Consider the following 26,549-nt stretch of genomic DNA (forward strand, 5'->3'; position numbering starts at 1 on the left):
GAGGCCTGGGAAGGGGACAAGAACAGTGAAAGGTTGCAACACACAAGGAAAGAGGACATGGCAGTCTTGATTTTTATTATTTTTATTTCAGTAACCAGAGATCTTAACTGGGAATCTTAGGAGCTTGGTTCTACTCTAAAATCAATTGCAATTTAATGATTTATGGAGCTGAAGATGAATGGGTCTACAGGACAAGGACAAGACTTCCGGTTTCTTTGGCTAGGCCCCTGACCCAGGAAAGCTGCCTGCGTGAGATCCGCAGGCTAAAAGGTGGGGGAGGGGCTCATTTCCAGCTCTTCTCAGTAATCACCGACCTCTGCGACCTGCTGTCAGCTGTGTCTGCCCCATGCTTATCTTCTATGTAAACCATATTTTTTCTCAACACTCTGGATCAGCCCTCAACTTCAAATGAACCCAAACTTACCTCAACCCTATCTAGGTCCATGTCCTACAACTAAAATCCAGTCTATCAGCTCAATCCTTCTTCACAGAACACCATCTCCCTACTCTCCTTTGTAACTGCCACCTCCACTCCATTAATTGTCCTTCTTGACCTACACTGACCATTGAAAAGTTAAATCTTGTACAGTAGAACTCAACAGGCACCAAGCCCAGTATCACAGGTCCTACTTAAAACCCGGAGGCCAAGTGTCCCAACACTCTGCACGCTGGAAACATCTGGAGAGCACTATAAAAATACTGACTCTAACATATCACCCCAGACCAATTATTTAAGATTCTCTGGGAGATAACAAGAGTGGATTTGATATGCATAGGAAGAAAAAAGTCTGTAAGGAGAGAAGAAAGAAAACGCAGGGAAGAGCAAATGGGAGACCTGAATTCCAGAAGGTATTGAGTTGGCCAAAAAGTTCGTTTGGATTTTTCTATAACATCTTATGGAAAACCCCAAAAGAACTTTTTGGCCAACAGAACAGTAACAAATAACAAAAATAAAGATATGCAACAGCATTACAAATAAAGACCTGAGACACATTTATCGCCTGGCTTTTAATATAACCTAATTTCCAAATGTCTTTTCACAAATAACCTTAAGGGTAGGCAAGTCTAGACAACTTTCTATTCAAGGGAAAGAAAACAGGGTTAAAAAAAAAAAAGACTTCAGATGGGCCATGAACATTAGAGGGGTGGGGAGATTAGTCTTCAGTTCTCTGACAGGCAGCGAGATTGCCATCTTAACAAAACAGGGGAAAGGCATATCATATACATGTTATTCTCTAGACTCAAGCCAAAGTCAGTAACATGTTCTCTAAGATATAATCCATTTCAGACACAAAGTGTGTGAGTTCTGAAAACACCTCTAGGAAAACTGACCTTGAATGCTATTGGCCTTCACAAGATGGGCACAGTCCATCAGCACCTCCTTTGGAATATCTTCTATTTTCTCTCCCTGAAACACAAAAATAAACCAAATGGCTCACCACCTTGTTTCTGAGCAATACTGGAGCACTTTTATGGGGCTTTGCTACTTTACTAGGCACAATTTTATTAAAACAAGGGGCTCCTCAACTGTATTTCAAGACACTGAAAAATAAAGACAGTTATGGAAATGTTTAAGAGAAGGCAGTAATATGGAAAATACTGATACTTAATAGGTAAATAAAAAACAGGGTATGAAAAGAAAACCACCAAAATATTAAGCATTTTTATGTCTGAGTAATTTTTTCCTCTTTCTTCTCATTCATACTTTTAGAAACCGTGTGGAAAAGTGATATCTGTTTTTGATAACGGGAAGATTTCTTAGCCGAGGTCCCTATGCCCTCCCTCTCAAGAGACATCCCTCTCAAGGGCTTCCCCGTTGGCTCAGATAGTAAAGAACCCGTCTACAATCCAGAAGACCTGGGTTCAATCCCTGGGTTGGGAAGATCCCTGGAGAAAAGAATAGCAACCCACTCCAGTATTCTTGCCTGGAGAATCCCACCGACAGAGGAGTCTGGTGGGCTACAGTCCATGGAGTCACAAAGACTCAGACACGACTGAGCGACTAAAACACACACACACACACACACACACACACACACACACACGAGGCATCTTACAGTTGTGGGTCTCAATCATCTGGTAGGTTATGTACCCTCAGCTTTAGTCAGGAACCAAGCTCCTGGTGTGTGACATATAAACTTCCACCATAAGGGAGAAAAAAATATCAATTCATTCACTTTATAGATACAATATCAAAGTCAAAGCTGAATAAGCAAAGCCATTCCAAAGGAACAAAAGCATGTCAGAGGCAAGAGCTGGTGGAAATCAGCTCAGCACTGGCTGTTAGGCATGGGATTACAGAAGCACTTCTGTCTAGGAGTGAAATGTTTTATCTACCTAAATATTTTAAAAATTAAGTTTATTCTGTTTTTATTTTTTTTTTCCTCTTAATGTTTCAAAATAGGACTCTCTCAAATACCTAAATTTTGACCAGAAAGTACTTAAACCCTATCTCATCCTGTGAATAGACTTATTCACTTAAATACAGGATTCTGAATTTACCAACTTGATTAACACAATGTCATCATCATGAATATCAACCACTACACTAAGCTACAATATAGTGATGATGATGCCTTCAGGGGCTTCTAACACTCATAGAAACTGACTGACCCTATACTAAATACATCAAATGAATAATAAAGAACAAATTAGGAACCACTTTAGGAATATTCACTTTTTGAATGCTAGGAACACTCAGTAAATAGCTATATGAAATGGATAGTATTATTATGCTCGCCTTACCAATGAAGAAAATGAAGCTTACTGAGGTTTAGTAACTGGGCCAAGATCCTCCATGTCTTGTAAATGTCAGAGCTCAGAGATGAACCCAGGATTAAAGTCAAGCTCTAACAACTGGCCCCAGAGTACGGTGCTTATGGAGTTTTTGTGGAAATGTTATCTTGGCCCTTAATATCAGGTTATGTACCAACAGTCCTCCTTACTACCTAGAGCTACTGCTATTCCTGAAGCAATCCCCTCTTCTTGTTTTGCTATTTCTAATAAAATGAGCAGACCAAATAAAATAAAATCATTTGGCTTAGTATTATGCATTAAGTCAGAGTAAACAAAATGCATGGAGAGTCTAAGGTAAAGGCCAAAATTCTGTCTGTAGGCTTTGCGCCATCTGTGTTAATGAGATAAGAAACCTCTTGATAAGTGAGATTTTCCTATAGGTTTTCAAAAAATCAAAGAAGCATAGAGAAAAAACCAAACCCTTGATGAATATCCATAAGCTTTAAAGCCTGGGTTGAATTCACCTGAATTTGACCAAAAAAAAAAAAAAAGAATAAACACACATAGCACTTAGCAAGTGCCAGGCACTATTAGAAATGCTTTAGCTGGGACCTGCCTGGTGGTCCAGTGGTTAAGATTTTGAGCTCTGAATGAAGGAAGCAAGGGTTCAATCCCTGATCAGGGAACTAAGATCTTGCATGGTGCAGCCAAAAAAAAAAAAAAAAACAACTTCAGTCATGCTAGGTCATTTAATCATTACAATGACCCGATAAGTCAGGGGTTGTGAGCTCCCTTTTACAGAGGAAACTGGCACAGCTGAATAACTTGCTCAGAGGTGCACAGCCGGTATGAGCAGAGTCAGGATTTGAAGCAGCAGTCCAGCTCCAGAGTCTAGGTTCTGAATTACTTAGTCTCACTGCATCTCCAATGCTTACTTGGTACCTACTAATTAATACGAAGGGCTATGGCCTTTACTTTTATGACCAGTAGTCATGTATGGAAGTTGAGAGTTGGACTATAAAGAAAGCTGAGCGCTGAAGAATTGATGCTTTTGAACTGTGGTGTTGGAGAAAACTTCTGAAGAGTCCCTTGGACTGCAAGGAGATCCAACCAGTCCATCCTAAAGGAAATCAGTCCTGAATGTTAATTGGAAGGACTGATGTTGAAGCAGAAACTCCAATACTTTGGCCACCTGATGCAAAGAGCTGACTCCTTTGAAATGAGCCTGATGCTGGGAAAGAGTGAAGGCAGGAGGAGAAGGGGACGACAGAGGATGAGATGGCTGGATGGCATCACTTATTCAATGAACATGAGTTTGAGTAAACTCCGGGAGTTGGTGATAGACAGGGAGGCCTGGCATGCTGCAGTCCATGGGGTCGCAAAGAGTCGGACATGAATGGATAGCCTTTACCGCAGGAGATCTACCAGGTAGAAGTTCCTTTAGGAGCACAGATTTTTATCAAGTACAATTATGGGCTTACAAAAGAAAATGAAATGGAACTCCTGTTTGGACAAGTACTAACTGGTGGTAAGGTGAACCTGGGACTATCACCATTATTTCCATTTTCTGACACAGCAAAATCCAAAGGAAAAATCTTAATCTGAACCAAAAGGAAGTTGGGAATACCATTCTTTATTTTCTCTAAACTTAAAATAGTTTCAGAATGGCAAGAAGTTGCCTAGGAAAATTCAAAATTTTGTTCCAGCACAGAGTTCACAAACGTCTTTTTTTTTTTCTTTTTTACAATACTGTTCTCAAAAACACAAGCAAAGTAAGTAAAGGTGGGCTAGCATGTTTTATCTTGTTAGTACACTGAGAAGTAAATATTATCAGCATAATGAATATCATTTTTTATTTATTAAAAATAGTCAAAAGGTTGCTCTTAAGTTATAAAACCCCAAAATGTTTTTGGAAAAACCTATACATATCAGGTAGCATTTTAAACCAGCACAATATTTTCAAAGGGCAATCTGGCATAAAAGGAGTTACTAAAATATTTATATCTTTTGACCCAATAATATGCTTAAAAAAAAAAATCAAAAGAAAAAAAATAGTTCATAAAAAATATTTCTTGTTGGGGCTTCATAATACTGAATGCTGTAAACAACTTATATTCTGACAGGGAGCTTTCAAATTAACTGTGGCATACTGTCAACTCGAAGCAGCCAGTCAAAACAATAAATATAAAAATTATATGGTCACGTAATACAATCAACAAGGGGATGCCAAGGAGGAATGCAAACTGAGATGAAAGAATCTAAGTGCATGACAAATATCAATGAAAGGCATGGGGGGGGAAAGCAGCTTACAAATAACTTTGAAAAACAGCATTTTGAATGGAAACTGTAAGGCAGAAACCAAAAATAATTGCACATAAATACTGTACTTTAGCTGACAAAGTTGTTTCTTATGAGTATACAAGTCACCAAATCTGAAACCACTTCCACACAGATTGGATTCAAATAAGCAAATGATGGTGTATGGTGGGAGCCAGGTCTCCTTTCCCATTGTCTAAGAAGGAAGTAATAATAAAGGAGCAACGAAGGAAGGAGAGAAAGGCCCCCACAGTAATGGATTCACCAGAAACATCAGTAGGAGCTCATGTTTCACTTACTAGGTACAGAAACAATTATTCACACAAATTACTAACACGGGTTAATATATATGTATACATACTTCCTAGCTCTGTCACGCGAGAGGGCCTAGAAGCAATGACACTCCAGTAGCAATAAGCACTCCCAGAGTCCAGGTCTTGGTTTCTAAATACCATTTCTCAGTAAAAGGAACCAAGGTTCTTTGGAGAAATGACTGATTCTAGGGCTGGAGCAGGGAAAATACATGAGCCTGGAGCATCTAGCAGTATCAGAAAGTAAGGAAGGGCTCCAAAACCAAAACGACAGGAGCATGTCAGAGGAACACAGGAGCAGAGGTGGGAGAATCAAAGCAGGCACGATTTTAGCCACAAAATGCCACAGTCCATACTGACATAAGTAAATGACTAAATCAAATACATGGGGGGAAGAGACAAATCTTTACAGAAGAATTCCAAACAATACAAGCAGATACTCCTGACTCTAGGACGTGGGACTTAATTCCATCCTCTCCCTGCCTCAGTACAGGATGGGCTCAGTGACTTGCTTCCAAATAATGAAGTATGGAAATGGGGAGAAATGCAACTCTCTGGTGGAAAAACCCAGCAAACATTACCCTGGCCAGGAGACCAAGGTTGACAGCATTAGTGCTAAGTCCTGTGAACAGACGTACCCTGACACGATGGGATGACAGCACCCCACCTCTGTGCTGTTCTTTCCCTAAACCCGTAACTCCAGTCTAGTCATGAGAAAAACCCACAGAGCGCCATTCCATAAACAACCTGAGTGGTATTTCCCAAACCATCAAGGTCGTGACAAACAGAGAAAGAGTGAGAAACTGTCACAGGCCAGAGACCAGGCAGACGCGACAACCAGAACGCAGTGTGGGATCCTGGACCAGATACTGCAACAGAAAAAGCATGTGAACAGAAACACTGTAGAAATGGAGACAGAGCCCCGAGGTTACTGAACAGGGCTGCACCGTGGTTCCTGAGTTCTGGCAGATCTACCATGGCCATGGAAGATGCGGGCAATGGGGGAAGCTGGACATGCGTGTACGGGAGTCTGTGCTACCTCTGTGACTTTTCTGTACATCTAAAATCATCTCTAAACACATATATAAAAAAGCAACACACGTAACAATTATCTGTACCCTGTGATTCAACTGTACAAAATATATGGATATAAAGACAGATTATAAAAATGGTTTTATGTGACATGGCAACATGGAATCTTTCCCCTTTACTATGATAACGCTGTTTTAAACCTCCTGAAGAAGCCCCGGCTAACAGGGACATGTGCCCTTGGTGAGACAGGAGAATCACCAGTCTGAGAAAAAGGAACCACAAATGCCATCTCCCCAGAAGAAGACAGGAAGTCCAGTAGTGTCAACTGGAAGGACAGGGAGAGACAGCAGGGGTGACATACAGACACCTCAGCTGGCAGGACAAGACAGTGCTGCTAGCTGGAAAGTATGTGCTGTGTTCCCCTTCCAAACCTCCTTACCAGACCTGCCCTTAGTGATTTCCTAGGTGAGGGGAAACATCTCTTCATCTGCTAATTTGTAGACTTTTGTACATATTTATTACTCTAAGCAATTTATTAAAAAAAAAAAAAAGACAGAGGACAGACAGGATGCTCATCACTAAAAAATTTTGAATCCATGTTTAAATCCAATTACCTTATGCAATCGAAGGTACACATGAGCCGAAGAGAGTTTGTCCACATGAAACCTACAAAGAATGAAAACCACTTTTAGCAAGAGGTACAAGATAACCATCTCCTCAGGTCACCTGCGTTGAAAGCACTCCAATCCAAAAATATGAATTCAGTTGCCTATTGCATGCTGAGCACCACGGTGAGCAGAAAACACAGCCAACCGCCTCCGAAGGCCTCACTTTCAACTGGGAGAGGTGAGAAAAACATGGAGAGTTCTGCAGCTGTGCAAGGCTAAGTGCCGAGATGAGCACAGGAGGTGACGAACATGAAATGCCCAGGAAGTGTGACTTTTCAAGTGAGAAAGAGCTATCAGTGACCCAAGGATTCACTGGTGAACTGAGATCTGGAGGGTCCCAGGCTGAAGCATGGGATGCACAGCAAACATGGGAAAGGAATTTTAGGAGGGAAGAGAAGGGAATGAAAGAAGTCATCAAGACTCCAGGGCTGCAAGCCTGGGCAACCTGCAGGACCACTGACAGACACACCTTACAGCTGGAGACGGAGCCAGCTGGGAAAGATGAGAGGTCTGGTTTGGGACATTCTGAGTTTCAAGCAATAGCAAAACAATCCAAAGAGAATGTCAATCAGAGACAGAAGAGTCAGGTAAGGACTGAAGCAGTAAGTGGACCACCTCCCATTAGGTGTCAGACTAGCAATTCATCCAGCAACTATACTCCAGTAAAAATTAATTTAAAAAGAAAAAACACAACCAAGAAAACTCCAAAACCCAATTCATCCAGCCTTACATCTAACAATGACACTAATACTCAATTCCTGGGAAAGCATGGCTATTGCCCTTTATGATGTTGTCCTAAAAATATCAGAATGCCCTCTCATTCCCTAAGTCCTGCATTTACCTTTCATTAAGGCTCTATCATTCATTAATTTAATTAAATCTTTAAAAAATGTCCTTTTTTCATGTAACCCAACATTTGGGAATTTTAAGTTATTCACCTTTAGAAATCACCAAGTGATGTGGATCTCTCTTCCCAACACCCAAAGATGACTTCAGAATGCTAGCAAACAATGGTAACACACAGCTGTCACTCCTGATTCTGTTAACTTCAGTTTTCTGTTCCTTAGTCCTTTCCTTCAAGACTGAAGAATGTTCAGTAAAATTTTAAGGGGGCAACATCATAGCCCCTTATGTATTTCTCTAGATATTTTATTAGCATTAAAGGATTTTTTAGAACTGAAAATGGCTACACATTTATACCCAGTCCAAGATGTAGACAGTGTGATTCCATATAAAGGTCAAGATTATGCTGTTTGTAATGCCCTCTTTAAAAAGATTAAGCATCTTGCTAGTGACTTTGACTACAAAAGTTTTACACATTTTTTGGCAGACTCTGATGACTCTAGGTCTTACTCCTCACAAATACTGACAGCCAGAAATGAACACAACATCTTGGTTTATTTTTCCTCTTCAGGTTCACTTACTCATTTGCATTCTCATGTAAGAGATTCCTACTGATTTTCTTCTTCTGCTTGGCACTCTCCAGCCAGAAAATAAGCTTCCTGAAAATCTAGAAATGATATCTCACTACCCTGTTTCAGAATGTTAGAAAAATACCCCATTCGTAAGCAAGCTCAATTGAGAAAACTTCTCCCATTCCAATTTAAAGTTCTCTATTTACAACAACTCTTTTCTACATACCCACAGTAGCTTGACTATATTCTGACTTCCCTTAAAGGTCCCTGATATGGAATTTTGTCAATAGAAATACATAAATAGTTCAACATACATATATACTGGGTTCAAATATAGGCAGTCAAAGTACTAAAACACACACAGGAACACCACTGTTGATCTACATGAACTTCAGGCGTGTAGGTACACCTCTGCAAAGGGCAGGGCAAATGTATGGATATTCAGGGCTTTGGTTGAAGTGTAAAACAAAAAGTCAGCTCTGTAAACTATTTGGAGCAAGCTTCCTTAACAAATGTCCCAAATGCTTACTCCAAGTTTAAATTATGCCCAACTAGTTCCCTAGTTCTCTCTCTTCTGGTTACTTTCCTCTCCCTGATTAATCACTATTACCCTTCACTGAATACAGAGACTAGACACTTGAATATATGAGCATCCTTGACCTGAGACTGGAGAGAGGCAGAGCACCCAAAGCTGGGTAATTTTACTTCTTCAAGTGGGGTCTCTGGATATATCACTCGTTAGGGAGTCTGGAGGCAGTAAACGCACATTTCTATTTTCCCTTGTTTAAAAAGAATTTAGGGACTTTCGTGGTGGCCCAGTGGTTAAGACTGCATTTCCAATACAGGGGGTGCAGGTTTGATTCCTGGTTGGGGAGCTAGATCCCACATGCCTCATGGCCAGAAAAACCAAAAACATAAAACAGAAGCAATATTTCAACAAATTCAATAGAGACTTTAAAAATGGCCCACATCAGAAAAGAAAAAAGAAAAAAAATCTTAAAAAAAAAATGAGTTCAGTTCCATTCTCATTTAATCCTAGAAAAATTCTTTGCTTCCAAGCACTGTAGGTTTCCTAGGATAAACTCAGATGTTGACATTCCCAGAGGTTCAGTTCCAGAGTCTACGTCAAGGTGACCCAGGCTGAAAATCTGCCCTGGAATGCAGATCAACTCATTCATTTTTCACATGCCTCAGAATGTTTCCAGAATTGACGGTTTGTGAACTGGAACAGGTCTTGAAATTTAGGGCTATGCCAGCTCATATCAGACCTCAAATAGCTTCTGGAAGTACTAGTCGATCACTTCCAACAAGACATTAAATCTCAAGATTATAAATATTAAGAGTGTTGAAATGGGTATCGAGCATCTGTAGACACCAGTTGGGTAAGTGCATTCCAGGAGAGAGTCAACCTTAATGAAATGAAAAACCCAAGTCAGAATACATGAGATGTAGGCTGAATGTTGGAAATTTCTCTTCCACTTACTTTTTTTCTTTTATAAGTCAGGTAAAAGGCTGTTGTGAATTGCCTTTCATAGTGCATCTGAATATGTAATCATTTCTCTGCAGGTATGTCTGCCCCAAACCTTACAGCAGGTAACTACATAACAGATATAATCATTCTTATCTCTTGCATGACAGATCTGGAGATCTCTGGGGCTTCAGTGTGGTAGTCTCAGCCACCTACTCTGAGGAGACACACAGGCGGTAAACGCAAGCCTATGTTCCAAAGACCTTTGCAGTCAGGCCCAAGGACTATCTCTGAGACCTCCTTCCCAGTTAACGTGGTACTTATAAGTGAAGGGAGCTGGTGGTCAGCTTTTTACCACTGAACAGTCATAAACAAACGGCAAACCATGAGTTCTAGTTTTAATCACAGGAGTCAGGCGGTTGGCCAAGTCTCAGAAAGTAAATAATGATCTGTAAAGAGCAGAACCAAAATTTGTTACCTACCAAATATCTTCAGGCCAGCCATACTTGATCAGATCTTCATCTGCAGAGACAGAAGAGAACAAAGAAAAGGAAACAAATAAGAAACACGATATACTGTTGAGTACAGAGAGGTACAGCTGTAATAACTTTATATTTTATTACTTTGTAAGAATTTTAAATGCAGTACAAACTATAAAAATACCTAATCACTATGTTGTACACATGAAACTAATATAATATTTATTCTTAAAATTTTAATTCAGTTTTTAAATTATTCTTCGGTTCTTTGTTTTTTTTTTTTTTTTTTTTGGCTATGCCATACAGCTTGCAGGATCTTAGTTCCTCAACCAGCAACTGAACCCAGGCTCTGGCAATGAAAGTGCTGAGTCCTAACCCTGGACTGTCAGGGAATTAATTCCCTAAAGTAATATTTTAAATCAACTATACTTCAATAAAAAATAACTTTTAAATAAAACAAAACTGTTCAAAAAAATTTTTTTTTAATTTTCCATCATCAAAGCCTCTTTGAATTACTCTTTTCTTCATTAAGAAAGAGAAAAAGTTTTGTAGAAAAGACTGGTATTTTTTTCCCTTCCCAACTTACAGTAAACTTTAGCACATTTCACTTAACCTTCTTTTTTTAAAAAACACTTTTAATAGTTTTTACAATTGGACAATTATAATCATGAAGTATTTGTTCAAAAGGTGAAGTGAACAAAGGTTAAGTATTTGTTTAAATTGTATGATTTTTTTTTATTTTAATTTTAGCCATACCACATGGCTTATGGGATCTCAGTTCCCTAACAGGGACTGGGCCACGGGCCACGGCAGTCAAAGTGCAGAGACCTAAACAATGGACTGCCAGGGAATTCCCGTGTGTGCATATTTTATTTCAATATATACTTCCAATAAATCATATCAATAATGAGTAACTAATTGTGTTTAATACAGAAGCATTACTTGGTATTGATATTAGGCATAAAGATAAAAAAAGGTAAACAAAGTGATTCACATATGATGATTTAAAATGTACTCAAGTAAAAAAATAAAATAAAATAAAATAAAATGTACTCAAGTATAATCTATCTAACTTGAATGACGTATTTATTGTCCAGAAAAGCAAAAAGATGAGAGTACCCTCTCTGATGAGGGCACTTTAAACAAATGCATACACCTTGAGTTTTCTGAAGAGTTTTCTGTAAGTGCAAGTAGAAAGTTGAGCAAACCTCCAACAAGTAATCAGAAAGATGAGAAAAAGGAAATTCTAAAAACCTCTTTTCATTTGGGCAATGTCTGGCTCCCTGGTGACACCTGCTGGCTAATAAGGAACATATCAGAAAGCTTTTTTTAGTGAAAGTAAACTGTCCAACCTAAAATTCCTTTTTGTTCTATCCAGTCCTTTGTCAGAAGTCGTCAAGACTATTAGAAGTAAATGTGAAGAGCTAGGCACAGTAGAGAACATAGCACCTGAAAAATGTAATACCATTTTAACAGTAGACTGGGAGAGTGGATGACTCTAAAAGTACCTGGGGAAAAAATGTTCTACACAAAATTTTTTTTCCTACGTATACTTTTAACAACAGTGAAACACCACTCCAATGAGGTCCGGGTAGAATCTAAATGTACATCTGTAGGCATAAACTCTGTATCTAGACTTATATCTATAGAAAGAAATTCCTACAACGGAGGTTTAAAGGATTCCACAATCTAGCCAGTCCACTTTAACCCACTCCTCCAAGAAGCCTTCTGGGCTCTCCCCAATCACATTTACTCTCTGTATGTCTGCTGTTAATATTATCTCATTTTGCACTGTTTTTTGTTTAACAGACTTTATTTTTCAGAGCTGAAAACTGACCCCTATTCTGGTCCCATTACTTCACGGCAAACAGATGGGAAAAAGGTGGAAACAGTAACAGATATTATTTTCTTGGGCTCCAAAATCACTGTGGACAGTGACTGCAGTCATGAAATTAAAAGATGCTTGCTCCTTGGAAGAAAAGCTACGACAAACTTAGCATATTAAAAAGCAGACACATCACTTCACCAACAAAGGTCTGTATAATCAAAGCTATGGTTTTTTCAGTAGTCACATACGGATGTGAGAGTTGGACCATAAAGACTGAGTGCCGAAGAATTGATGCTTTCAAACTGTGGTGCTGGAGAAGACTCTTGCAGAGTCCCTTGGACTGCAAGAAGATCAAACTGGTCAATTCTAAAGGAAATCAACCCTGAATAATCATTGGAAGGACAGATGCTGAAGCTGAAGCTCCAATACTTTGGCCACCTGATGTGAAGAGTCAACTTATTAGAAAAGACCCTGATGCTGGGAAAGCTTGAGGGCAGAAAAGGGCAACAGAGGATGAGATGGTTGGATGGCATTACCGACTTGGTGAACATGAGTTTCAGCAAACTCCAGGGGATATAACTGTACCTTATTGCTCAATGTAATACAGGGAGGTATCAGCAGCATCCTCAGTTACGTTCATCAGGAGGATGCTATGAGAAAATTTACCCAGGACATTCATGGATTACAAGGAGAAATATAAAACTCAAGTTTTAATACACTGCACACTGCTTCTCCATCAAGTCACACCCAGAGTCAATGACATAAATTCATTATAAGGAAAAAAACTATTATTAAAAGTGAGTTATGTTATGGTTTTTTTCTCTTGGCTAGGATATGAGTCTTGCTTATACTGGGTCTACTTATGATTATAGCAGGGTTCAAAACTGTTGTACAGATCTGATTTATAATATAGTTATATAACTATCACATCATATTTATAATATTATATACATTTTATGTGATATATGTGTGTGTGTGTGTGTATATATAGATAAAGATACATATGTGAGAGTGGTCAAGAAAGCTTCAAAACACTGTTCACATTTCAACTCAAAAAGAACCATCTTCTGCCTCAAAGAAACCAAGATATATTTCTCAGAAGAGGTAAAAATATACAGAAAAGGATCTTTGCAAAAGTCCAAGCCACAGATTATTTTTATTTGACGAAAACTAGCAAAGGTTAACTTCCGATTTCTATCACCCCTAAATCAAATGATACCACAAAACTATGTAAGTTCCTAATCAGCAACAAATGGTCTAATTCTCTCAGTTATCACTTGATACAACTACATTATAAGAAAATTAATCATTTGGAATTCCTTCTAATGGGTTATAGTAGTTAACTGAAAACCCATCCAACAAACCATGGAGAGAAAAAGCAATTAACACTTACCTGCTGGAAATTTCAAAATCAAATGCTTTTGAAAACTTACTTTCATATTTATCCTTTCCCATGTAAATAGTGTAAGCAGACGAGTTAACTAAGACAAAACAAAAATAAGACATAGTTAGATAACATCATTACAGACACACCTATTTGGTGGGGAAAACAAAGGACAAATGCTTATGACAGGTTGGCAAAACATGGCTGCTAGGCCAAATCCAGCCTTGTTTTTGGACAGCCCTTGAGCTCAGAATGATTCTTACATTTTTAAAGGGGTGAAAGAAGCAAAATGAAGAAGAATAAGCTAGAGAGACTGTATGTGGCTTACAAAGTCTAAAATACTGACCATCTGTAAAACATTGTCCAACCCTCTTTAAATGGCTGCTTTCCTACTTTCTCAGGGAGGCAGCACAATGTAATTCCAGTTTCATCATCTACTTTTGCCTTCTTCAAAAAAAGTATATAAAAATATACTTTTTATTATATTATAAAATATATATTATATATAATATAATATTCCCCCCCCAAAAAAACCACCCAAACTCATCACCTCAACCATTTAAAAATAGGTTCCTATACCAAGGTAAGGTTTATCTTTCATGATTTGATTTAGTTGCATTCCAGGGGTGCTGCAAATCATACCTGGCTCCCTACCACATTCAGGGGAAACATGGCTCCCAAGCTTCTCATCAGTGACCCTGAACCCTGTTTATAGAATCACCTAATTTTGCCCCAGCTCCACTTAAGACCAATCAAATCCAAATCTCTGGGGATTGGTTTTTTTTTTTTTAAGATCTCTTTTTATAACGATTTCTAATGCGAAGTCAGTGTTAGGAACTCCTACCCTAAATCAAACTGGATATTCTGGGTATGGCTTACCTGAGAAATGACATTGGCTTTCCTGAGCTAGTGTGTTTTGCTGTGGGCTCCTCCATCTGCAATCAGTTAGGTTTTGTAATTGAAATCCTAACTGGGTCCTGAGTTTCTGAGCAAGTCTACCAAAATCTTCTAGACCCCATTTGGATCTAGACTCCTGAACTAACAGCCACTCGGTCTCTGTCTACAAAGCCTGGTTGACAGGTGTTAAGGCTGGGCTAGGTGGTCTGCTGGCTGTCGCTCCAGAGCTGGAACTACTCTATTAAGTGGACCTCTGAACTCTTTCATTTGTAGATTCATAAATTCAGGGTTGCCTGTACCTTCCGAATGAAAAGCTCCTTAAATGATCAAGCATAGTTGCCCTTCTTGGGAACAGAAGACTCCCACTTCAGTGAGTAGTTACGATGACTACCATCCATATTACTTGGAAGTAGTTGAGACAAGTTTGAAAGGAGAGAATGTCTGTACTGACTAATTGACAGAGAGATCTGTCTATAATTAGTATTGTATTATCCTGATAAGCCCTTTGCACAGCACTGGACAAACACCAACTGCAGGAATACAACTAAAAAGTGTTTCAGATGTTCACTTGGGGCGCTATTGTATTTGTACACCCTTTTGATCCTATAATGTCACCACTAAAAGTACATACCCTACTAATTAACACTTCTTCAAGCAATGGAGCTCTTCATACAAACTAAACAGGAGTTAATTAAGAACTATAGAACACACAAACAAAATGCCATGGATCCATTAAAAAGAAAGAGTAGGTGAATAACTAACAGAACAGTATTTCTGTGTTATCTATAAACAGTAAGATTCAATCGGTTAAAAAAATTGTACATATAAACATGCTTACATATATGTTTCTAATATACACACCCATTTTCTTTATACTATGGAAGGATATATATATGTTTAACTGTTAACCGTGACCTTACCTATTTGCTTACAAAATGTTTAGATGGTTTTTGTAATCAGAAAAAAGGTGTTTTTTTTTTTGAGATGACTGAAGTAAACAAAGTTGTCTCTGCAGGGCAAGCTAGCTAAACTCCTGCCAAGAGAATGACAGATGATGGATGGCGGACCTATAAAATGAGGTGGTTAATAACATAATTGCTACAACCCCAAACTGAGAGGCATTCTACAGAATAATTTTTCAACAGACAGTGTCATGAGAGACAAAGATTGAGCAATTGCTCCAGATCAGAAGACTCCAGAGAGCAAAGAATGACAAGAGAATGTAACAATTGATTTGCAGCTTTCTTTTGTGATAAATTCATTACTAGGACACTGATGAAAACTGGATAAAAGTTGCTGATTAGGTAACAGTATTGCTGCAATGTTAATTTCCTAATTTGGATAATGAACAGTGCCTTTTGATAACAGAATATGCTTGATTTTAAGAAAAATACCCTGAGGTACTTAGGGGTAAGACACAACTTAAAGATGGTTCAGGAAAAAAAAAAACCTGTGAGTGTGTGTGTGTGTGTGCAGAGAGAGAGAGTTGGGAGTAAGGGGAGATGGAAAAAGTAGAAAAAGGAAAAGAAGAAAGGGAAAAGGAGATAAGGCATATGTGGTAAAATGTTTGAATTTGGGGAATCTGAGAGAAGGCTATAAAGGAAATCTTTTAATATTCCTGTAACTTTTCTGAAAGACTGAAATGTCAAAATAGAAAATAAAATTTTTTTTAAAAAGGAGCATGACTCCTGAGTAAGAAGTCTGAATTAAGCTCTCCTCCACGGCTTCCCTGATAGCTCAGTTGATAAAGAATCCACCTGTAATGCAGGAGACCCTGGTTTGATTCTTGGGTCGGGAAGACCCACCTCAGAGAAGGGAGTATTCTTGGGCTTCCCTTGTGGCTCAGCTGGTAAAGGATCCGCTTGTACTGCGGGAGACCTGGGCTCGATCCCTGGGTTTGGAGAATCCCCCGAAGAAGGGAAAGGCTACCCACTCCAGTATTCTGGCCTGGAGACTTCCGTGGACTGTAGAGTCCATGGGGTCACAAAGAGTCGGACACGAGTGAGCGACTTTCCTTTTCCATATTAGAGGGATAAAGGAAGAGTAAACTGAATTATTCTAGTACTCTTGTAACTCACCCAAATAATGTGATTAGTATGAGAATAAGTTGTCTTGAAGATTCCTGACTCACATGTAGCAATCAACCCAACTTTTGAGGCCTTGTGATAATTTCATAATTTACAGAACCATCTATATTGAGATGGACACTGGTAAAAGGTACTAAAAACATAAGTGAACTTAACGTGCTTAATGCACTAACACGTGCAGGAATCCATAAATCAGAGGGTCTTGAATGTGACACTGAAAATACAGCAAAGTTAATGTTTCCTTAATCTATTATGGGAGCATGAAAGAATAAGCAGATTTTAGTCAGAGATACTAATTTTAAAAGAGAAGGCAAAAATTTTCTATTGCGATTTCCAGCCCATTTTTTTTTTAAAGGTTTTTTTTTTTTTTTTTTTGCAGTAAACCATCAGTTGATTGAAAAGCTTGGCTATCTATACAAAGTCATTTCCTTAAAATTCTGTATGTTCAAATTGTTTTCTGTACTGGAATATGTAAAAAATTTTACTACTATATTACTCTGCAATTTTAAAAGCTGCACAATTGTAGATTTATTAGACTTAAGAGGCCAAATATTTTTCCGACAAGAAGCAGTTCTGATGCTGCCATGGAAGCCAATGAGAAAAAAATAACCCACAAATCAGCTGAAGCCCTCTGCTCTACTAGGGGCATCTCCGTGTGTATGACTGGCACTCAAAGAATTTAGAATCGCTTTAAGGAGAATAACGTAGCCTATGTAAAATACATTTAGTACCTATATGTCCTGCCTCAGGCTGCCCAGGTAGCTCACTAAAGAACCCGCCTGCCAATGCAGGAGTCAGGGAAGATCCTGGGTCAGGGAAGATCCCCTGGAGAAGGAAATGGCAACCTACCCCAGTACTCTTGCCTGGGAAGAGGAGCCTGGCAGGCTACAGTCCATAGAGTCTCAAAGAGTCAGAAAAGAGTTAGCAACTAAAGGAAGACAACAACATGCCCGGCCTATATTTGTCATTCCATTGTTGGACTTGTATGGATAACTATGTTGTCAAGGACTCCCATGAGTGGAGAAGCCACAAAAAGATGCTTAGGTTATATTATGACAGAGGGGCAGAACAGGAGAGACAGCAGATAAAAATGCAATTAGGACCTTATAACGATTTTCAGGCTAGTTTGAATTTTGTTTCTAGCAATTTTAATAATATGGATAAGAAAAAACCAAGCACACAGAAACAGAGAAATAGCTTATAGCACACTGTGGAAGCCTAAACTATTGAGAAAAATGAGATGTGACAGTGTGATGGAGTAGCAGAGGAGGGGCTCTGTGAGTTACAACTTTCCTGGGCTTCAACTTTCTCAAATCTAAAGAGCAAGCACCACCCTGTTCAAACCCACATAACCACCATGTTGTTAGTTTCACTTAAATCTCACCTTTACCAAGTAGGCAGAGAGTAGCAATAGAATAGAGTCCTGCTGTAAGTCAAAAAATAGCATTCATTTATTCATTAAGTATTTATTGAGTTACTATTAAGAGCCAGGCATTATGCTAGTGGAACAAGGAGGTCCTGTAACTGCCCTCAACGGGATTAAACTCTATCTCAAGCAGACAAAAGTTTAACATCATATGATAAGTGCAATGCTGAAAGTATGCATTGTGTTAAAGGCATTCCCCCAAGAGATATACCTAAGCAATCCTGGGTGGGAACAAGGAAAGAAAGGCATTTGGAAAAGATAGGCGAGAGCTGTCTCTGGGGAGAAGCAGCTAACTGGGGGGTTGATTTAAGGCAAAGAGAAAAATATAAGCAGAGAAACGAAGACACAGCAGTTCCTGGGAACTAAAGACACCCTTTTCTCGCCTGCCAAAGACAAATCAGAAACTATCATGTCACTTTTCAAAATCTGGGACATTAACTCTGCCCAACGAGTGGCTGTCTCGCCACTCCAGAGTCTTTCGGTAGCATCCAAACCCAATAACCCTTTCCCGAAAGGGTAAAGCGCACTTTCCGTAAGGTAGAGTTGTTGGCAGGTGTCTCCTTTCTTACCAGAGAGCAGCAAGATTAAATGTTACGGGGGTGGGTGGGGAAGAGAAGACTTCACGATGGTAGGGTGAGTAAGTCCACAAACTGCCTAATTCCAGGTAGCGACAGGTCTTTCCGATTGAGGGAAAAGAAGGTCGCCCGGAGGCAAAGAGAGCTCAGGCGATGGTCCCTCTACGCTCCCTCCCCGCCAACCAGGCACTGACGAGGAGGCACACTGGGAGGACTGGGACGGACACGGTGGAGAGACCATCAGGACGAGCGAAAAAGCACCCACTGCCGAGAAGGCACTTAAGGACCAGGCTAGCAGCGGCCTCGAGGTCAGGGCTTCGGAGCCCCACAGTCGAGGTAGGGACCCGGAAGGTTTCGGCGACCACTCACCGCTACTACTGGTGAAGTAGAACACCATGATTCCAGCGGCGTTGGGACAATTACAGCGCCCAGAAGCAGGATTCAAACCTAGAAGCTCAGGATACCGGAAGCGCGGAGGCCGCGTTTCCCGGAACTGCTCCACGCACTTCCGGCTGACGTCGGGTCGCGTCATAACGCCGGTCGCCGTCGCCATCTTCAATTCGGCCGTGGAGGAGGTGTCGGCGCGCTCAGAACTCTACTTACTTGGGGGTCAAAGGAAAGAGGATGGAGGAAGGAGGATTGGTGGGTGGAAAACGAAGCGGGGGAACTAAAGAGAAAAATGCCATTGCCTGGCTTTATTTTTAGAACCTGCACCCTGTGGGCTATCAAGTTGGTTTCCTTTGACCTTTTTCACCCGCATCTGGTCTCCTCAAAAGTAGAAATCTGCCTTCTTCACGGCTACGCTTTCACTGAACTAATCACGGTACTTGGAACTTAGTATAGAAGCTCATTAAATTTTGAATGAACCCAAATTCCTCCACTATTCTCATTCTAGCTCCATCACTTGGGCATTTTAGCTTGCTGCACTTAGCTGCAAAATGAGGATGAATGGAGCGGTTAATTCACAGGTTATTTTGTCAGGGTTTAGTAAGTTAATAGGTGTGGAAGGTTTAGGACGTGGTGAACACTCTAGAATAAGTGAGTTTCACTGGAGGCAATATGCCTCTCTGCATTTGGACTTGTACTGATCTACCTTTAAATCCAAGATCTGCCATCTGTTACCTACGAGACTGAGGGAACCTCAGATCTTCCGGCTGTAAAGTGGGAATGATCTGACTGAGTTCCCAACAGCACTTCGCTTTAACCTGATTATTTATATTATCTTATTATGTGAAGTTAAGCGCATCACTTAACTAAATTTTTTTAGAACTAAGAAAGGTGACAGGGAGTGTACTAGGAGCTGGTACACAAAGATAACAGTAGCTAATAACAAAATTCTCCAAGCCAGGCTTCAGCAATATGTGAACCAAGAACTTCCAGATGTTCAAGCTGGTTTTAGAAAAGGCAGTGGAACCAGAGATCTAATTGCCAATATCTGCTGGATCATCGAAAAAGCAAGAGAGTTCCAGAAAAACATCTATTTCTGCTTTATTGACTACGCCAAAGCCTTCGACTGTGTCGATCACAATAAACTGTGGAAAATTCTGAAGGAGATGGGAATACCAGACCACCTGACCTGCCTCTTGAGAAACCTGTATGCAGGTCAGGAAGCAACAGTTGAAACTGGACGTGAAACAACAGACTGGTTCCAAATAGGAAAAGGAGTACATCAAGGCTGTCTATTGTCACCCTGCTTATTTAACTTATATGCAGAGTACATCATGAGAAACGCTGTGCTGGAAGAAGCACAAGCTGGAATCAAGATTGCCGGGAGAAATATCAATAACCTCAGATATGCAGATGACACCACCCTTATGGCAGAAAGTGAAGAGGAACTAAAGAACCTCTTGATGAAAGTGAAAGAGGAGAGTGAAAAAGTTGGCTTAAAGCTCAACACTCAGAAAACTAAGGTCATGGCATCGGGTCCCATTACTTCATGGGAAATAGGTGGGGAGACAGTGGAAACAGAGTCAGACTTTATTTTTTTGGGCTCCAAAATCACTGCAGATGGTGATTGCAGCCATGAAATTAAAAGACGCTTACTCCTTGGAAGGAAAATGATGACCAACCTAGATAGCATATTACAAAGAAGAGACCTTACTTTGCCAACAAAGGTCCGTCTAGTCAAGGCTATGGCTTTTCCAGTGGTCATGTATGGATGTGAGAGTTGGACTGTGAAGAAAGCTGAGTGCTGAAGAATTGATGCTTTTGAACTGTGGTGTTGGAGAAGCCTCTTGAGAGTCCCTTGGACTGCAAGGAGATCCAACCAGTCCATCCTAAAGGAGATAAGTCCTGGGTGTTCATTGGAAGGACTGATGCTGAAGCTGAAACTCCAATACTTTGGCCACCTCATGTGAAGAGTGACTAGTTGGAAAAGACCCTGATGCTGGGAGGGATTGGGGGCAGGAAGAGAAGGGGACTGAGGCTGAGATGGCTGGATGGCATCACCAGCTCGATGGCCATGAGTTTGAGTAAACTCCGGGAGTTGGTGATGGACACGGAGGCCTGGTGTGCTGTGATTCATGGGGTCACAAAGAGTTGGACACGACTGAGCGACTGAACTGAACTGAATAACAAACAAGTGCTTTAGGAACTTTTGGGCTTTCCAAAGCAAGAATCTACACTGTCCTATGAAAAGTAATTGTTCTCAGGCCCTCAGTTTTATTTTCTATAAAATGGGAATGATGGTACATATCCCGTAGACTGTGGTGAGTGAAATAAAACACGAAAACGTGCATGAATGCCTGGCACGTAGATGTTACTGCCGTGATTTAATTTTTTATTTAACTTGAAAAAAAGATTGCTTCACCTAACATCTCTAGGGAAAAAAAGCAACGGTACCTCAGTCGGTAAAGAATCTGCCTGCAGTGAAGGAGACCTGGGTTGGATTCCTGGGTTGGGAAGATCCCCTGGAGAAAGAAATGGCAACCCACTCCAGTATTCTTGCCTGGAAAATCCCATGGACAGAGAAGCCTGGCAGGCGACAGTCCATCGAGTCGCAAGAGTCGGATATGACTTAGCGACCAGATCACCAGCATTATAGCGCCAAATGTGAAAAATAACTTGAGACTCTTATGCTGCTATAAAAAAAAAAAAGTCTTAACAGCAAGTGGCCTCAATATATCGAGTAACAGAGAACGCCGTCGTTCTGCGGAAAACTACAACTCCCAGAATGCACCTAGGTAAGGCCTCCAGAAAGGAGCCTGGCGCTGCCGCAAGGGGTTCTGGAAGACGTGGTTTCCGCCAGGGGAGAGGTTTCAGCCTTGCCAAGGGCGGGAGACTCTTGGAGACCGCCTCCTGCGAGGCGGGGCAAGCGCTGGTGCACAACCAATCGTCGAGTCTGCCCTTGGACACGCTCGGAGGCGGCGAATCGGAACGCAGCGGTTTCCGCCTGGACTGGCGCGCCAGAATTTGAATACAGTGAGGGACTAAGGGCTCGGCTGAGGAGAGGTCGTCTGTCTGAGGTGCTACGAGGTAAGTGCTGCCTGGGGCCGAGGCGTGATCTGGAAGAACCTGGAGACCAGGAGGTTCTGTGGAACGTGGGGGTGAATGTCAAAAAAAGAGAGCTTTTGCTTGGGGTTTGGCGCGTTCTAGGCTGGAGACCAGAGTTAGCGACCTGGTGGCCGCGCTTCTAGGTCTCCGGGTTTCCATCTTTCTGACGCTGAGTTTTCTCGCCTTTTTGCCTTGACAGCGTGTGGGGACAGGGTCGCTTTTCTCTCCTGTTTTTCCTCATTCAGCCTCAGAAAGGTCTTTAAAGCTGCAGCTCGGCACGAATTTCCAGAGACTCAGGTCTTTCTGTTTAACTTGAAAGTTACGCTTGTGTATTAAAAATACGCTTGAGCCGAGAGGAAGAGGAAGGGAAAATTTATTGAGCAACATACCATCTGCTCGAGAGTTAACATGCGTGATTGTGTTTATTACTCGCAGCCTTAGGAGGTCAGAGTATTTTGTAAATAAGAAAACAAGCGGCTCCTCAGCTAATAAAATGGGAGAGAATTATGCTTCCCCGTTTTCTTGCTGGCTTTTGGTGAAAAAGTTATAGATGGTTTCTGCCTTCATTGTACCTGCAGACTGTAGGGAAAGACCGTCAAGCCAAAGACGAGAAAGTAGGCAAAATGGATACCAAGGCAGTGCAGGGTGAATTGGAAGCCTAGGGCAGGAGCATCTAACAGCAGGAGAGCTGTTGGGATTTGGGGAGAGGCGGGTGGTGAAGGTTACGGGAAGGACAGCTGCCCAGGATATAGAGTGATTAAACTTGAGATGAATTCATCAGGCTGTTGAAGTCGGGAAAGTGTGTCCTGAAATGGGGTAAAATCCTTCCTCTTTGGTAGGACCATTTTCCAGCTTGAAATTTGTACTGTTCCTGCTTAATTTAAATTGTACTGTCTTTGCTCAATTAGTGGGGGTGGGGGGGGGGTGGGGTTGGAGGTTGGAGGGGAGGGGGTTGGGCTGGGGGCAGCTTCCCTGGTGGCTGAGACGGTAAAGCGTCTGCCTACAATGCGGGAGACCCGGATTCAATCCCTGGGTCGGGAAGAGCTCCTGGAGAAGGAAATGGCAACCCACTCCAGTATTCTTGCCTCTAAAATCCCATGGATGGAGGAACCTGATAGGCTACAGTCCATGGGGTCGCAAAGAGTTGGACACGACTGAGTGACTTCACTTTCTTTGTGAGGTAGTGTTTTTAAATTTTCTTTTTTTTTTTACCTTCATGCTTTAAACCTATATCAAACTAATTTGCTTTTTTTAAAAAAACCTTTTTTTTAATCTTAATGAACCATCACCCTATCTGAGAACTTTTTCAGTATTATAAATCATAGTTTTGATATAGCGATTTTTATACACATTGGATTTATTTGGTTATTATATTGTTCTGTTGCTTTTAGGAGTTAGGATGTCAACTTTAACGCCAACAAAAAGGAAGCAGTGCTCTTTGAACCGTGACACGTAAGTCTCATCCTGAGTGGGAATTCTTAAAAAAAAAATCTACCGTCTTAAATTTTTTTTATCTTCTCTCTCCTATGTCTAAATATTTCCATTCTTTCATTTACCTACTCCTTGTAGTTACAAGGATACTTTATATTAATTAATATGATACTTTATATTCTAATTCTAATCTGGAAATACTATTTAAGCTTTTATAATTAATTCTTTAGAGCGTTTGGAGGGAATCAGAAAAAGGGCTGTTATCTATGGCTTGGAAATGTGTGTCAGATCTTTTATTACCTTGTTTCTTTCTGCTCTCTTATGTAATATTTAGCATGCTGTTTTGCATATAATAGGTGCTCATCCTATTATACACAGCGATCCTAGAAAGCTGTGTACTCTGTGTATGTTATACCAGAGATATAAATTACAGGCCCTAAGTGGTCAGTTTATTGTGTATATAGTTAATCATTTTAGGGAACTTGCTTCAGAGTATATGGCCAAAACTTAGAAATAGGTTTTAAAACACACATACACACACGCACATATCTCAAAGCTTCTTTGTAAAGTGTTTTCACAAACATTATCAGGGTCTTAGTTTTGAAAAATACTCAAATACTTCATAGACAATTTGAGAATTCCAACTGCTAATCTAATAGTGTATGTAGATAGATGCTTTTGGAGATATATTTTTAATATGCCTTCCAGGTGAAGTTGTTTATTGCTTAGTAGTAAATTGACATAAAAACTGAAGCAAAATAACTATCAATGGACTCTGTTTCTTTTCATAGCCCATTATCAGAAATTCCATCAAAGAAATTAATTTTGGACTTCACTGAAAATGTATTTCCATCACCTAATAAAAAGCACAGTTGCCAAACCACTATTAAAAATGAAGGAAAGATTCATTGCTCTCAACAGGGCCATTTGATTTCAAGTCCACTCAAAATGACTAAAAATAGATTGCCATCTGCAAATCAAGGTTCACCATTTAAATCTTCTGTGTCTGCTGTATCCTTTTACAACAAAGATAAGTGGTACCTCAATCCATTGGAGAGAAAGCTGATAAAAGAGAGTAGATCCATTGGTCTAAAAACTAATATTGAGGATAAATCACATTCCTATATGACAGAAAAAATGCAAGGAAAACCAGTCTGCTCCAAGAAGATGAACAAAAAACCACAGAAGAGTTTGACTGCTAAGTGTCAAGCAGGATATAAATGCATCAAGCCTGTATCAAAGAATTCTAAAAATTCCAAGCAGAACCAAGTGACCTATAAGCCAGCTGTGGAGAATAATTGTTACTCAACTGAAAATAATCTGAATGCTCCTCGAGTTCTAAGCCAGAAGGTCAAACCACAAGCTACTCTTCAGGGTGGAGCAGCTTTTTTTGTTAGTAGGAAAAAGCCCTCATTGAGAAAATCATCCCTGGAAGATAAGCCGTTACTGGGACTCACCCAGAAAAATAAATCAGAAGTTATTGAAGAGTCTGATGGAGAGACTGTCAATGAAAGAAGTTTTGAGAAAAGGCAAGCGCCAAAGTGTGTGTTAGTAGAAAAAGAACTGAACACTGAACTGTTGAGTGAAAGAAGTAAAAGTGAAGAGAAATTAATAAAGGTAAAGGGAAATATACAGCTTCTAAAACTAAGTTGGCTTTCTCTGTATATGGTAGTGGTGGTGGTGGTGGTTTAGTCGCTAAGTTGTGTCTGACTCTTGTGACCCCGTGGACTGTAGCCTGCCAGGCTCTTCCATCCATGGTATTTCCCAGGCAAGAATACTAGAGTGGGTTGCCATTTCCTTCTCCAAGGAATCTTCCCAACCCAGGGATCGAACCCCTGTCTCCTGCATTGCAGGCAGATTCTTTACTAACTGAGCTACCAGGGAAAACCGTATCTGTGTGTATGTATGTAGGTAGGTATGTGTGTGTGTAGCTAGTCCCTTAAAATGAAGCTCGGAAAAGAAAGAAAGGTTGCAGAGAAATCATGTCATTTTAATAAGACTGTCTCTTCATTATGAAATAGACATGGAGAAGGCTAATAAGATGAATAGGTAGAAATGCAGAGGGACCCCCCCCCCCCAATACACACACGCTTATTTTGATGGATTGAGAATTAATTTTAGCCTGAGCTGTGCCCCGTATTTTTTTAAATTGACATGTATCTATATACAGTGAATTGTACAGATATATAGTCTGAATTTTTATAAACTCACATAGCATGTAACCGAAACCCCTGTCAAGATATATTTGTGTTTTTTTGTCAGAAACAATATAAAGAATTAGTAGAATTGCTCTTATGGCTTAGGCAAGCAAGAATATGTTCCATTTAGCAATATGCTTGGCAATACTTGATAGGAAGAAACATTGCCAGTGGGAACTGCAAACTTAAATGTTTACAAGGTAAGTAAAATTAGCAGCAAAACTAGTCTGATCTAGGTATGTTTCCATACACTGATTTAGTGGAAGGAAATGAGGAGCCGAGACCTGTCAAGTGGTAGCCTGATACTTTGTTCCTGGAGATTACTGTCATACAGGAACAAAATTGTGTTTAGTCTGGAGGAATGCTTTTATGAAGCCAGATACTATCATCATTATAAAGAATTTTGAGGCAGAGTAGAAAAATAGGATTTTCCTCCGTCTTTTGGCTTAATGAAGCCTACCATCATTTTTTGGTAATATGGTTTTATGGTATTATGGTTTTGGTATTATTGAGGTAGCTCTTTAAGTTCCTTCATGACTGTGGTCCAGAGAAACTTAACTTTTATTTGATAGTCAGTGTTTTTAGGGGGTTCCCAGGTGGCACTAGCAGTAAAGAACCTGGCTGCTAGTGCAGGAGACAGAAGAGACATGGATTTGATCCCTGGTTTGAGAAGATCCCCCGGAGGATGGCATGGCAACCCACTCTAGTATTCCTGCCTGGAGAATCCCAGGGACAGAGGAGCCTGGCAGGCTACAGTCCATGGAGTTGCCAAGAGTCCCAACACGACTGAGCAACTAAGCACAGCT

The 26,549-nt window shown here is 40.3% G+C and overlaps 2 protein-coding genes across 7 annotated transcripts in view; one reads left to right on the plus strand and one right to left on the minus strand.

Annotated features, from left to right (window-relative positions):
• The window catches only part of CCDC25 (coiled-coil domain containing 25), a 34,368-nt gene extending 15,245 nt beyond the window's left edge, over window positions 1-19,123 (minus strand). Inside the window, exons 1-5 of one of the 4 annotated variants that reach the window (XM_020877855.2) lie at window positions 18,992-19,117; window positions 13,687-13,734; window positions 10,429-10,468; window positions 7,010-7,061; window positions 1,333-1,408 (exon numbers count right to left, since the gene is read on the minus strand). In XM_020877855.2, coding sequence (XP_020733514.1) covers window positions 1,333-1,408; window positions 7,010-7,061; window positions 10,429-10,468; window positions 13,687-13,734; window positions 18,992-19,019 — 244 coding nt within the window. In that variant the 5' untranslated portion in view covers window positions 19,020-19,117. Of the gene's footprint in view, window positions 1-1,332; window positions 1,409-7,009; window positions 7,062-10,428; window positions 10,469-13,646; window positions 13,736-18,991 lie in introns of those variants that run through there. The other 3 variants (XM_020877857.2, XM_070480620.1, XM_020877858.2) reach the window with 3 other exon arrangements.
• A 44-nt stretch (window positions 19,124-19,167) lies between these two features.
• Window positions 19,168-26,549, plus strand: part of ESCO2 (establishment of sister chromatid cohesion N-acetyltransferase 2) — a 28,977-nt gene continuing 21,595 nt past the window's right edge. The window contains exons 1-3 of one of the 3 annotated variants that reach the window (XM_070480619.1): window positions 19,168-22,096; window positions 23,506-23,566; window positions 24,337-25,162. In XM_070480619.1, coding sequence (XP_070336720.1) covers window positions 23,514-23,566; window positions 24,337-25,162 — 879 coding nt within the window. In that variant the 5' untranslated portion in view covers window positions 19,168-22,096; window positions 23,506-23,513. The remainder of the gene's footprint in view (window positions 22,097-23,505; window positions 23,567-24,336; window positions 25,163-26,549) is intronic. The other 2 variants (XM_070480618.1, XM_070480617.1) reach the window with 2 other exon arrangements.

Source organism: Odocoileus virginianus, chromosome 18 (assembly GCF_023699985.2).
Source record: "Odocoileus virginianus isolate 20LAN1187 ecotype Illinois chromosome 18, Ovbor_1.2, whole genome shotgun sequence".
NCBI lineage: Eukaryota > Metazoa > Chordata > Mammalia > Artiodactyla > Cervidae > Odocoileus > Odocoileus virginianus.